Here is a 14,753-nt window from a genome sequence, read left to right as displayed (position 1 = left end):
GATATTATTAATGTAATTATTTTCATTGATACACAGTAGTTTTTTCCTTGCACTTAAAGCTATTTCAGATGTAGCATTTTTAATCTGCCACCTGATACAGCATTCTTGAAGGCAAAAGCACTTGGACTAATAATAAGCATAGACCATCACCTCCCCTGCATTACGCATTTTCTCTACTGAATCTTTTCCATTAGCATACAAACTGCATATTTCTTTAAAGCTAAAATGACTCTCTTGTCATCACTTCCCCCTCCAATTTTCTCTTTACAATAAAACTCCTTTAACATGTCCATTTTTACTCTCCCTAATCTGTCTTTCTCTTATGGAACCAACTCCAGTCAAGCTTTTACCTCATCCATGCCACCAAAACTGCTTGGATTGATGAACCCAGTGGGAAATCTCACTTCCTGTGTTCCTCGAACCATTGGCAGCATTCAGCACAGTTGATCCCTCCCTTTTCCTTGAAACCTGGCTCTCTGCTCCCTCACTGGCAGCTGCTCCTCAGTCTCCTTTGTTGGTTCATCCTCACCTTGAAACATTGACGTGCTCCTGGAATCAGCCCACGGACCTCTTCTTTGTCTACACTCCTTCTCAGTCTCATGGCTTTGACTACGATCTGTATGTTCACCACTCCCAAATTCATATCTCCAGCCTAGGATTCTTGCTTGACTCTAGATGCAGATAGCCATTTCCCTACTCAGTATCTGCGTTTGGATGTCTGTTAGACATCTCAAATTTCACATGTTCAAAACAACTTCTGAGAATTACGTTAGCTCTGGGTTTGTCATGTATGGCCTTTCTACTGAGGTGTATTTCCTCTATACCAATCTGTTGAGAGTTTTATCATGAAAGGGTATCAAAGGCTTTTTCTGCGTTTATTTAAATGATCTTCTGATTTTTATCCTTCATTTTGTTAATGTGGTGTGTCATATTTATTGATTGTGTATGCAGTAAATCCCACTTGATCGTGGTGATTCTTTTATCAAAATCTTAATTACCCCATTTAAAAATATTTGTAGCATGATAAACTATCTTACTAAACATTTCATAATAAACAGTTGCTTCTTCCAATTTAAGAAAATGTATATTTTAGCTGTTGCTTGGACTGAGAATGTCCCTAATCAATCTAACTATATTTGTGTCTTCAGGCATTATTTCAGGTGAATAAAATGCAAATAATTTTTAGACATAAAGGCTTCTGTTAGCCAAACAAGAAGAGAAATCTTTCTTTCACCTCTAGTTCTCATTCACTGCCCTTTTTTTCCTTCACAAAGGCATTGATTAATTTATATCTTAGGTTAGCTAAGAATTCGAGCTATTTTTAGCAGTACATTCTCAAAGTATAGATGCTGTGGAATGAGTAGCAAGTAATTAGAGCACTGTTTGTATAACCTTTATGTACAGTAGCCTTGAAAAATCTCTGTACTGTAGGTAGAATTGCACCTAAGATGATAAATCTCCTTTATAGTTTATAGCCTGAGAGCTGGTAAGAAGGATACTCAGCACTCCTGAGTTCCTCCTGTCTCTGCGTTCTTTCTCATATTAAGCCTAAGTTGGCCTTCACACAATTAATTACAATTTGCTTCTACAGCTTTAGGGTTTTACGTAACAACTTTAATTTTTTCTACACCCTTTTGAAACAGCTATCATGTTTCACCCGAGTCTTTTCTCCTTATAAAACATTAGTATTGTCTCCTGTTGTCTGATATAGTTTTGAGCCCTTCAACGTAACTGTAGCTCTGTCAGTGTCCCTCTTTAAATACAGTGCTCAGAATTAGCCTTATAATGTTTCATGGTTTTGTTTTTAGATACAAGGTCTTGTTCCATCACCCAGGCTGGAGTGCAGTGGCATGATGGTAGCTCACTGCAGCCTTGGACTCCTGGGCTCAAGGGATCCTCCTGCCTCAGTCTTCCAAAGCACTAGGATTATAGGGATGCATCACCACGCCCAGCCTTGTGTATTATTTAATTAGTAGTCATTCAACCTATTTTTTTCTAGATAGTATATTTTGATTAGCTCAGTTTATGATCATATTTCTTTTGTTTATTTTTACCTGTATCATACTTAGAGTACTTACAGGAGCTGAGGAAAACCCCAAGACCAACCTGTGCTCAACCTGTGCTTTTGTAGTGATTTTTTTTTGGACCCTATTACAGAACTTTATTTATTCCTTCATCTTGTTAAATGTGGCCCGTTGTTCCAGGCTACCACCACATTTCTTGATTCTTTCTTTGAACGTAGTTATTATATTTCCCAGCTTCATGTCATTTCTGAAATTGATGTACCTGCCTTCATCTAGGTCATTGCTAAAAACAATGAAGTAGAGCTAAAGACAGCCTTTCACTATTCACAAAAATGATCTATTCTATATGCCAGATACTTATGTAGCACCTTCTATTTGGGCTGTCCTAGTCACGAGGGAATCATAAATAAAAAGAAACAGCCTTTTAAGAGCTCACAGCCTAGTGGGAAAACAGATACACAGAATATAATTTAGCATGATAATTGCTATAATGGAATATGAAGAAAATAGAATGGGAGTGTAGAGGAAAAACTCCCTGAGTCTTCAAGTCAGAAACTTCCTTCCAGGTTGAGAGCTGTCCTTTAATCAAAAGAATGTAAATTAGCCAGGTGCAGTGGCTCACCTAATCCTAGCACTTTGGGAAGCTGGGGCAGCTGGGTCACCTGAGGTCAGGAGTTTGAGACCAGCCTGGCCAACATGGCAAAACCCCATCTCTCTGAAAATACAAAAATTTGCTGGGCACAGTGGCGCATGCCTGTAATCCCAGCTACTCGGGAGACTGAGGCAGGAGGATCACTTGAACCCGGGAGGCGGAGGTTGCAGTGAGCCAAGATCGCACCACTGCACTCCAGCCTGGGTGACAGAGCGAGACTCTGTCTCAAACAAGTGTAAATCCACCTAACTGACCTGTCTCTTTTTTCCCAACTTGTTCACAAGGATACAGTGAAAGACCCTGGCATCTGCTTGCTGAAATTGGGCCACATTCTATTTACTACATTTCTCTCTTCCACTAGCCTAATACCCTGTCTCCTCCTCCGCTCCCAAAAAACAAAACAAAACAAAAAAACTGTTAGTCTTTTAGATGTAATTAATTAGGCTGTTTATATTTTAAATGTGTTAATTTTTACATATGCATACATATATCTTCAGGAGCAGGATCGGGGAAATGAGTCATAGAATATAATAAGATCAGAAGAAAAAAAATAGAGGCAAATTTGCAGGCTATGAGATCCCTCAGTTGTTATAGTTGAAGTTCCAAATTAGACTCTGAGCTTTCTAAAGGCCAAAGAGAAATGGAAAATCGTTCATGTTCTTTCTGAGTGACAGAGAAATAGTTCCTGTTCTTAAGTAGGAACAAAGCTTTTGCCAACACTGAAATCTTAGTTTCAGTGGGGGCTGCATTGAGGTTACACCGAGAGAAAGAATAAAAAATGTCATGAGCATATATTTCTACTGCAGGCGCACAAAAGGTTTCCTTAGTGTTTCCTAAATTTTGTTATTGTGGAGGAAATTGCTCAAAGAACAGATATAATATTACAGGCCAAGAGAGGCTGTGCAGCATGGCTCATATCTGTAATCCCAGCACTTTGGAAGACCAAGGCAGATAACTTGAGCTTGGGAGGTGGAGGTTACAGTGAGCTGAGATCGTGCTACTGCGCTCCAGCCTGGGTGACAGAGTGAGACCCTGTCTCAAAAAACAAACAAAAAAAAAACAGGTGGGGGGGTCTGCAAGAACTGTTATAGAAAGGAATGCTGCACAATTTTGAATAACAAATTCATTGGAGATGTGAAATTTTTTGTGCACACACCTAGACCATCCCTCAGCACAAGTTCAAGAAGTCTTATATTAGGCTGTTTATTATAGCATCCTTCATAAGAGAGGAACACCAATTCCATGGTAGGTTGACAAGTATTTCGTAGATACCCATGATTCTGTGGTCAATTAAATATAGGAAACTCTGAGTAAGACAAGTTTCTTTACTGGTGGGCTTCTGTCTTATAGGCTTAATTACAATGTAACTCTCCCAGAGGGAGTTCTCCAGAACTTATTTGGCCATAGAACCCTTTTTGGTGGTACATTAGGGAACATAGGAATGAATGTTTACATATCCCCCAAACAACCTTTCTAAAAGAGAAAGAATGTAGCAGCCACCCTGTTACATATTTGTCAACTCCAGCCAAGGACATATGTTGGACAATACTATTCTTGCCCTGTCTTACTCTCTCAAGCTTCAGGATGATGTAGTCTCTTTTTTGCTAGAGTCTTCTTGTTTCCTCATAAGGCAAACCAGAGTACAAGTTCCCCTGTTCACTTTCTCTGCTTTTTTTTTTTGGAGATGGAGTCACTCTGTGGCCTAGGCTGGAGTGCAGTGGCACAATCTTGGCTCACTACAACCTCTGCCTCCTGGGTTCAAGCAATTCTCCTGACTTAGCCTCCTGAGTAGCTGCGATTACAGGCTCACACCACCACACCCTACTAATTTTTGTATTTTTAGTAGAGACAGGGTTTCACCATGTTGGTCAGGTTGGTCTTGAACTCCTGACCGCGTGATCCACCCGCCTCCGCCTCCCAAAGTGCTAGAAGTACAGGCATGAGCCACCACGCCGGCCCACTTTCTATGCTTTTTTAAAGATGAAACTATGATCCGGGCAAGCCAGGAGCATGTTGTCACTTGGCTTTTTGCCAGGTAAGACTTCTAGTTAGAGACCCCTGTCACTGCAATTAATTTTGCTGAATTTGTGACTAGATCAGGGTTCACTTCCCTATCTGGCCTCCATCCCATTCACAGTGTTATTTTGTATAGCAAATCTAATGTGGTTTTTTTTGTTTGTTTTTGTTTTGTTTTGTTTTTTAACAGAGTTTCACTCTGTCACCCAGGCTACAGTGAAGTGGTGCAATCTTGGCCCACTGCCACCTCCGCCCCCTGGGTTCAAGCGATTATCCTGCCTCAGCCTCCCTAGTAGCTGGGACTACGGGCACGTGCCACCATGTCTGGCAGATTTTTGTATTTTTAGTAGAAACGGGGTTTTGCCATGTTGGCCAGGCTCATCTCGAACTCCTGACCTCAGGTGAACCACCCACGTAGGCCTCCCAAAGTGCTAGGATTACAGGCGTGAGCCACCGCACCCAGCCAATCTAATGTATTTCTTTTAGAATAAAGTAGGTTTTTTTTCATGTATTATAAACAAGCAATAAATCTGGGGAGGTTATTTCTATTTGATTAGTTTTTATTTACCTAAGAATCCTAAAATGCAAAAAGAGCAAGTATTGTATTAATATAACAGTGATTTGAAAAATAAACTTAAGCAATATTACATTTGAAAACTACCATAAGGATAAATTTATTTATAACAAGTGTTATTCATTTATTATAATACTCCAGAATCACATTCAATATTGTCTTTTAATATATGCATTTTATAATTGTAAATCCATATACAGATGTCCCCTACGTAATGAAGGTTCGACTTAACTGTTTTTCAACATTACAACGGTATGAAAGCAACACACACTAACTAGAAACAGTACTTCGATTTTTTGAATTTTGATCTTTTCCTGGGCTAGTGATATGTGGTATGGGGGCAGCAGCAGTGGGCTGTAGCTCACAGTCAGCCATACCATCATGAGGGTAAACACCAATACCCTCCTGTGGACTGTGATGCAGATGATTCTGCCCAACTTTAGGCCCATGTACATGTTCTGAGCATGTTTCAGATGGACTAGGCCAAGCTATATGTTCAGTAAGTTAGGTGTATTCACTGCATTTTTGACTTAATGATATTTTCACTTTACAGCGAATTTATTGGACATAACTTCATTGTAAGTAGAGGAACATTTCTGTCTAATATTTTGTGTTCTCCTTCCATTAAATTCCTTATTCCCTTATGGTATGGAATTCCTTATGGAATACATATTCCCTTATGTTGACATAGACAACATACTGGTAATCTTTAACATCTATGAAATACTCCAATATTGTCAAATGTATTTTTGAAGTCATCTTGATATTATTTGGCAATTGAGGTTTTTAAAACTTTTTGCAATTTTAAAAGGGGTATTGATGTCATATGAATTACCTTTTTTCTCTGGTTTATTTCCTTGGGCTGTATTCCTATGGATAGGACTACAAAGTCAGCAATTATATTTTCTAGCTTTTGTGTGACAGGAATTTTCTAAGTTTGTTGTCTTCTAAATCCTAGGTTCAGGAGCTCCATGAGGAGGAGGCACAGTGGGTAAACTACGATGAGGATGAATTGTGTGTGAAGATGCAGCTCGCCGACGGGATCTTTGAGACCCTGATCAAAGATACTATTGATGTTCTGAATCAGATAAGTGAAAAGCAGGGGAGAATGCTACTTGTGTGACATCTTGCAAATAAATCGAACACTGAGTGCTAATGTGAGTCCTGGGCCTTTCTGCCTCCTGCTGTACACCCCATCGCCATCATAGCAAGAGTGCTTCTGGACCTTGTACTTATTCTTAAAGACTACCAGTATGGAGTTCATAGGACAATGTGGTATATCTGGTATTACAGCCTTTGCCTTTCGAGACTATCCACTGGATTAATTGGTTATTTTCGGTGGGCAGAGTTGTACAGTGTAATTGTATACCTCTCGCTAGCAACCCCACTGGGTCTCAGAGAGGGCCAAAAACAGCAGACTTACCTCTGAGTTTAGACTAGGGTATCACTTATTTGAGTCTGAAGTCAAGTGAGAGAGGTATAGATCAATGCATCACATCACTTTTCAAATGTAATTCTGGTCTATACCGTGGAAGTCATAAATGGACATTATAGTCTCTAAACAGTATTAAACCCTTAACCGCTTCTAAAATAGGCAAGCTTAATAATGTCTGCCAACTTCACATTCTGGAGTTTATTTCATTTCTTTTTGAAGACCATTTTCTTCCATTATTGTAGTTGAGCAGCACCAAGTGGACTGTCAGGCTAACAGGAATAAGTGGTAGCCTTGCTTTTTGAGCACCATCTAAAGAATTTTAAACCTCTGCATTATGTTTAGTGTTCTCTGTGTGGGCGTAAAAACAATGAAATGCCCCTACTGAAGACTGGGCTCAAAAGGACCAATGCAGGGCTGGTTCTTCTACCCCTTGGTTTACTCCTGCACTTTTCTTACTCATTCTGAATCTCTACCAGCTGCTCCCAGAATCACAGATACTCAGGACCATCTCAGGCATCCAGGCATGGCAAAGTGGAAATAATTCATTTTGGCCTTCAAACCTTCAACTCCCATCTTTCCCCAAGAAGTTAGAGATGCTGTTACTTGAATGATTTAGGAAATGAGTGTGTGCACCAAAGACAAAAAGATATTGTCTGTTGTTTGTGTGCTTGTTTTGTGCTATGGAATATTTTTTAATTTATTTTAAGATAAATTATTAAGTTGAAAATGTATGTCCCTATTCAGAAGTGAAAGATTCTTCTTGTAATAGTTAAACCTCCATCTTGAAGCTTCTGTGGTTCAGTCTTTGCACAGGAACCTATGGTTTTAACAAACCAATACACATATTGAAGAAGTCATTTTAATTCAGTGAAACGAAGATGGGCTTTTCCAAGATGACCTGCAGTAGCAGGATGGGATAAAATGATTTAAAGACACTGTACAATTTAACTCTGCCTCTCTTGCAGCATTGCTTCTCACAACTATTACCTGCATCTGAAAAAAAAATCTATAGACTCCAGCTGCTACATTAGAGCATAAGAGATGCTCTCCTGGGACCTCAGTACCCTGCCTTCTTGACTGGTTTCTGTTCATCAGTCCTGTCCCTCTTCAAGTAATCTAGAAGAATGTGGAAACTCTTAGGCGCGAATGTAAATGCCTTAATATTGAAGGTCCTGGTTAGAAGCATGATCCAAGACATCCACTGGATTCATATTACAAATATCCTGGAATGTTATAGCTTCAAAATGTGTTAGAAAAACCCCAAAGATGGTATAATCTTTAAGTGTGCACGTTCGTTCATTTCTGCATCTTCCCTCCAAACTTGCCTTTGCATCTTAAATATTTCACTATGCACACTCCCATTCCTCTTGGGTTTCATCTTGTCGTTATTAGAAATGTACTGAAATAATCATTGGAATATTTGCATTTTGCACAGTGACTGGTATGATAGCTCTTGACAAATAAGGAAAGCACTGAAATGTTGTGATTGGGTCTCGGGAAATGCTCAGATTGATGTCTTACCAGCATTTCTTCTGGGTTTGTGATGTTGAGCTGTAGTCTTGTAGCCATAATGAGCATATTGACTAAGAAAAGCAAAGGTTTCTTGGGGTTATTAACCAGTAGTGTGGAAATACTATTTTTATGTGGTCAAGGAAAAGCAAAGGCTTTTCTTTTCAGTTTGTGTTATTTGGAAGACAGAAAAACATCTTGTCTGCATCCTTTGGCTGTTTGTGGGATCACGTTGTCCTTATGATACTGAAACTTTACAGCTGCTGTAAATTTTTTATAAATGAATTTCAAAATGTTATAATGGGACTGTAGGTTGTTTTTCTACATCTTCATTATTTGGACCTAAAACCAGTTTTTAATAAGAAAGTTTATTCTTTATGACATTATGACTCCAGAAAGAGAAAAAATAATACAAGTCATGGAATCAGCAATCTGGTAAGAAGTGCTGCCAAGAATGTGGCAGTAGCTGTCCTGACAGACTCCAACTGTCTTTATTATCTGAAGAATCCTAGGCTCCACATGAGAGGCAGAAATGGATCAGTCTTATTCTTTGCTAGAAATGATTATCTGTAGTTTGGTAGCAAAAATTAAAAAAAAAAATACATAATTAGCAGATTTCTTATTAACTATTTGGATCTAATTGAAATGGCTTTATTCTTAGGATTAAGAAAGATAGATGTGGATACCCAGCCACTCGTTCCATGCTGGTATCTTTTAAATCAGCTCTGCCTCTTAATCAAGAACCTAAATATTCCCTCTTTCTAATCTTTGTTCCTTCTCCCTACATCCTCGTCCTCTTTCACTCTTCCTTCATAATTCCTCTAAAAAAAAATTCTTTGCATCAGCAGTAATATCTTTTAGAATAGCACTATCAGAATTTAGTAGTAAACCAACATATAGGCTTCAGATTTACTTCTGAGTCCAAAACAATTTGTGCTATCCAGAGTAGTTAACTCTGGGTTAAACAAGTACAGGGTATAGATTCCCTCTTCAGGTCTACACAGGAATTTTTACCGTAGGGAAAAGTGGGGAGAGCTCAAATGTAGTTAATAAGGAAGGTAATTTGTTTTTCTTTTACCTAAAAGAAAATAAAATTCCTTCTGTGACTACAGGTCTCTGAGAAATTATCTTTCAAAAGAGATTTCATTGCTCATAAGAGTGTTGTGGCCTATTGATAAAAACAATTTTGTTCACTTTCTTGTCTTGAAAAAAAGTGGCCTTAGCTTTTTGCAATACTTGAATAAAGTGTGTACTCGCAAAAGAATTTCTGTAGCACAGCATTAGAGACTCATAACTTTTCTGCAAGAAATACAAACTTACATCTTCCTTTTACTACCTTAAGAATACTAGTGAGTAAAACATTAGTTCAAAGAGCAAATTATAGAAACTACAATGACGTTTAATGCAAATTGTAGGAATTTACATGTTTACAAATCATCTTCAACTGGTTGTGCAGCAATTCAGTAAAATATCTTTGTATTATAAAAATGTGAAGAAAAAATGTAAACTGATGTAAAGGAGGTACTGTCATTTTAATTAATCTATGTTTAATAGCTTTTCCTTCTGAACTTTGCAAAGCCTTCTTGGTAAACACATTGCAAAGCATTCTGTGGGAGGTTCAGCCTCCTTGTGTGTACTGTACTGTGCAGACATGAAAAAATAAACCCGTTTACTGTGTGCGTGTAAATAGCCTGGTCATCAGGCCATTTTCAGCCAATAGTCACATCCAGTGCAATTTTGCACCGAACACTTAAGGGTGTGGTTTGTAAGTATGATCTGTAAAATAACTGGGATGAATTCCCATGTATACCTGTGTAAATAGATTTGTTAACTGAAATATACTTTAAGAAAAGATAAAATCTGTAAATAAACTGATTTATAAATTAATTTTATGTCAGGTCTCCGTTTTTCCCCTCCTGAGCCAACTTCAGAAAATTAGTCCCCATAAAATTCATTTATTTCTGATTTCTTATTTAGTCACAGGATGCTGATACTTGGACAGTAGAATAAGGTAAGCTGTGGATAAGAGCTGTTTACCTGCACATAAATGCCATCAGTACATACATTTGAGCAGCCTGGGCTTTGGTCCCACACTCATTGATTCAGCAGATAGCCACTGACCACCACCTTCATGTTCTGAGTACTGTGCTGAGTGCTGGGAACATAGCAAAAAAGACAGACATGGTCCCTGACCTCAAGAAACTTAATGTCTAATGAAAGCCACCAAAAGATATTTTGAAAACCTGTGTGACAAGTTCTAACAAGTGCTGCACAGGAAGCATACATAGGATTTGAGAATATCTTAATAAAAGGACCCAATAAGGGTAGGAGTGAGTCAGGGAAGAGTTCTCTGATAAATTATAGCTTATAATAATAACTGTTTTATTAGTTTCTTCCTTCTAATTCATGGCAAATGCCATTTCTCCCAAATGACCTAAATTTTGATAACCCTTGCAAAATAACACATGGAAAAGTCATACTCAAGTGGACCACAAAGAAGTGCAACCAGCTGATGCCCAGGTGTGGAGGCTGTAACTTATTTCTGGAAATATGAGCTTGGAGGAGAATGGAGCTGAAGTGATTGATAGAAGAATAAATCCAAGGATGGAAATGCACAACACTGAGGATAATTAATTGTCTGTGGTCCAACAAATTAGAAGAATTCATCTTACCTGAATTCTTCTAGTTGCCCCTAGATGGCCATCCTTGCTATATCTTTAACCCCTACCACAACCATGAACATTGCGGAAATTCTCAGAAAAAAATTGGCCCCAAATTACAATAGGTCCTAAGAAATTCTTCCTCTCATAAAACGGATAGTTGAGACTGGGCATGGTGGCTCACACCTGTAATCCCAGCACTTTGAGAGGCCAAGGCGGGAAGATTCCTTGAGCCCAGAAGTTCGAGACCAGCCTGGGCAACATGGCGAGGCCCCATCTCTCCAAAAAACTTTTTTTTTTAAATTAATGGGGCACAGTGGCACACACCTGTGGTCCCAACTAGTTGGGAGGCTGAGGTGAGAGAATCGCTTAAACCCAGGAGGTCAAGGCTGCAGTGAGCCGTGTTCATGCCACTGTACTCCAGCCTGAGCAACAGAGTGAAACCTGTCTCAGAAAAAGGAAATCAGATTATTTGAGTGCCTACTATGTGCCAGATACTGTGGTTGGTGCTGAGGACACAATAGTACAATAGTAATAACAAATAGACTCTTGGGAAAAAAACCAAATACCTGTAACCTTGAATCAAACTATATGAAAGTGGCAGTCAAGAGGATGGCAGTTGACACAGCAGAGCCAAGAACAATGAGACCTACACTGGGGAGAAGTACAGTGGTGAGTGCCTACAGAAGGGAAGCCAGTCATGCCCCACATAGTGGTCAACAATGGGCCATATGTACAGCCGTGGGCCTGGAAGATTCTGTATAATGGAGCTGAAAGTGTTCTGTCACCTAAGGAGGTCATAGCCATGGCTAACATTGTAGTGTGGCACATTACGAGATTATGGTGACGCTGGCTGGTGTAAACAAACCTGTGCTGCCAGTTGTATAAAAGTATACAGTAATGTCCTAGCCATTCACATTCACTCCCAACTCACCCACAGCAGCCTCCAGTCCTGCAAGCTCCATTCATGGTAAGTGCCCTATATACACATTCCATTTTCTATCTTTTATACTGTGATTTTACTATTTTCTATATTTAAGTTTGTTTAGATACCACAAATTCTTACCATTTGTGTTACAGCTGCCTACAGTGTTCAGTACAGTAACATGCTGTACAGATTTGTAGTCTAGGAGCAATAGACAACACCATGTAGCGTAGGTGTGTAGCAAGCTGTACCATTTAGGTTTGTGTAAGTGCATTCTACGATGTTCCCACAACAATGAAGTCACCTAACGATGCATTTCTCAGAACATATCCCAGTGGTTAAGCATGTATGACTCTACTGAGGAGAAACAGCTAATGCCCTACAAAATCCCAGCAAAGCTCAGGAATTGGAGGCACTGGCTGCCACGGTAAAAGGTGCGAAACACGGCGATTGTTTCACCGTTTGCTGGGTATCCAGGCTGTGCAGCCAAGGTCAAAAGGCAGATACGTGCCTCCCAGGGAAGAGACCAGTGCATGACTCAAGGTCACTGAGGACAGACAACACACACACCAGGCTCAGGTGGCACAGTGTTTACTTACACCAAGAGGAGACAGTGCAGGAGGTTCAGCCCCTTGCAATGCATCAGCCCTGCAAGGGCAGTAGATCTGCTCCACAGGGAACAAAGGCGATGTGACTGCAAGTGCCCCACTTAGTGCTGCAGTGGAAGGACCCTCCCCCTCCGCCAGGGGGTCTGAAAGGCAGAAAGCTGGGTGTGTATGAGGGCCATTGACACATGAGCTTAAGCAGAACAAAGGAGTACATGTTGAGTCTGCAATAGGGCAAGATATTCCCGCTCATGGAGATAAGCCACGCACAGCCTGTAGTGCTCTTATATCTCAGTGAGGAAGTGTTCCAGGCCCATTCTCACGTGATTGTGCAGGAGCAGGAAGCTGGACGTGATTGCTTTTCCCAACAGGGAAGAAAATAGAGAAGTTGATGGCAAGTCTGATCGGAACAGTCAAACCACCCCTCCCAGTGGATCCAGGCACTGCCTGTGCTCTCTTCAGTGCTCTCAGGAGGTGAGTAATTCTCTGGAGAAGTTGAACCAGAGAGGCCCTGAACTTGAGGACTCCAGACACAATGAAGCATGGACTGAAGATAAGGATGAAGTTAAAGTGGATGGACGGAGTAAGGGACCCAGCCAGGCTTAGCCACAACCCTCTCCCACAGGAAGGAGACTGGAGGACCCTCCTCTGGAAAAACTGGCCACAGAGGAAAGGCCTATAGTTACTGTCATTTGGAGAGGCCTCCAAAGAAAAAGCTGGCTTGCCCTCGATCCCCTTCCCATGAAATCCATCAGCCAAAAAGCCCCACCCATGCGCTCATCACATTTTTAGCACATCACCCGTAAGTGAACAAGTGAACCCGTCTCCAGACTTCGGAGGGACGCCACCAAGATGAAATAGACCAAATCAAAAAGAAAAAAGAGGGATTCTGGTGAAACAACCGCATGGCACAGAAGACAAACCTCATAAGAGATTTTAAAACTATAATTAAAATTCTCAGCTCAAATAATATTGCATCATGAAATAGGATTAGGATACTCTAAGAGATTAATGAGTCAGAAGACATGGTTAAGCTCTTGAAAATTAAAAGTATAGCAACCATAATTTAAAATTCAATAGAAAGTCTGAAAATAAAATTGAAGAAATCTAGAAAGTAAAACAAAAACAAAAAATAGATAAAATTAGAGAACCAATCCAGGAAATCCAATGTCAAATTAACTGGATATCTAAAAAGAACAGAGAAAACACGAAACTATACAAGAAAAAATTCCAGAACTTAAATATGTTATTTTCCAGTTGGAAATGGTCTAATGAGTACCTAGCATAATAAATGAAAATAAACCCACACTGGGACATATCATTGTGAAATGTCAACTCCATAGGTAAAGAAATTATCTGGCTGGACGCGGTGACTCACACCTGTAATCCCAACACTTTGGGAGGCCGAGGCAGGTGGATCACGAGTTCAGGAGTTTGAGACCAGCCTGACCAACATGGTGAAAACCCATCTCTACTAAAAATACAAAAATTAGCCAGGCATGGTGGTACAATCCTGTAATCCCAACTACTCAGGAGGCTGAGGTAGGAGAATCACTTGAACCCAGGAGGCAGAGGTTGCAGCAAACCAAGATTGTGCCACTGCACTCCAGCCAGGGTGACAGACAGAGGGAGACTCTGTCTCAAAAAAAAAAAAAAAAAAAAAAAAATTATCGTAAAAGTTTCTGAAGAGGAAAAATAAAACACCACATGTTAAAGGTTAGGAACAAAATGTCATTCCTGTCCTGAAGAGCAGCATTGGAGGCTTAAGAAAACAGAGCAACATTTTCAAAAACAGTAAAAATAATTTCAGCCAACCTATGAATCCAGTGTAAAGGTAGAATATGGGCTTTTTCAGAAATGCAGGGCCCTTGCTCCCCACGCTTCCTTTCTCAGAGGGCATCAACCATGAAGCATAAAGACTTGAGGTCTAGAAGCAGGGAATCCAACCCAGGGAAAGCACAAGGGGCATTCCCAGGATGACTGCTGTCTGGCAGGCCTAGAGAGCCAGCAGTCCAGTCCAGAACAGGAAGGAAGGTCTCCCACAAGAAGGGAGGAGAAGGGAGCAAATACTCATTTTTTAACAACATGAGGAAAAAAGGGTGAGGAAAGACTTAATAATAGGTTCCAAGAAGAGCAAGTAATGAAAAAATGAGGATTTGAGACCAGCCTGGCCAACATGGTGAAACCCCATCTCCGCAAAACATACAGAAATTAGCCAGCCGTGGTGATAAACGCCTATAGTCCCCACTACTCGGGAGGCTGAGACAGGAGAATCGCTTGAGCCCAGGAGGTGGAAGTTGCAGTGAGCCGAGATCACGCCACTGCACTCCAGCCTAAGTAACAGAGCAAGACT

The 14,753-nt window shown here is 40.2% G+C and overlaps 1 protein-coding gene across 1 annotated transcript in view; it reads left to right on the top strand.

Annotated features, from left to right (window-relative positions):
- CEP350 (centrosomal protein 350kDa) overlaps nucleotides 1-8,797 on the top strand; it is a 139,460-nt gene extending 130,663 nt beyond the window's left edge. The window contains 2 exon segments of the mRNA XM_011989570.1: nucleotides 6,225-6,423; nucleotides 7,667-8,797. Of these exon segments, the coding sequence (XP_011844960.1) occupies nucleotides 6,225-6,389 (165 nt within the window). The 3' untranslated portion in view covers nucleotides 6,390-6,423; nucleotides 7,667-8,797.
- Nucleotides 8,798-14,753: the final 5,956 nt, after the last annotated feature.

This window comes from Mandrillus leucophaeus, unplaced genomic scaffold (assembly GCF_000951045.1).
Source record: "Mandrillus leucophaeus isolate KB7577 unplaced genomic scaffold, Mleu.le_1.0 Scaffold1097, whole genome shotgun sequence".
Classification (NCBI taxonomy): domain Eukaryota; kingdom Metazoa; phylum Chordata; class Mammalia; order Primates; family Cercopithecidae; genus Mandrillus; species Mandrillus leucophaeus.
Note: the sequence above shows the minus strand (reverse complement) of the source record. Positions and strands in the feature narration are given on the sequence as shown.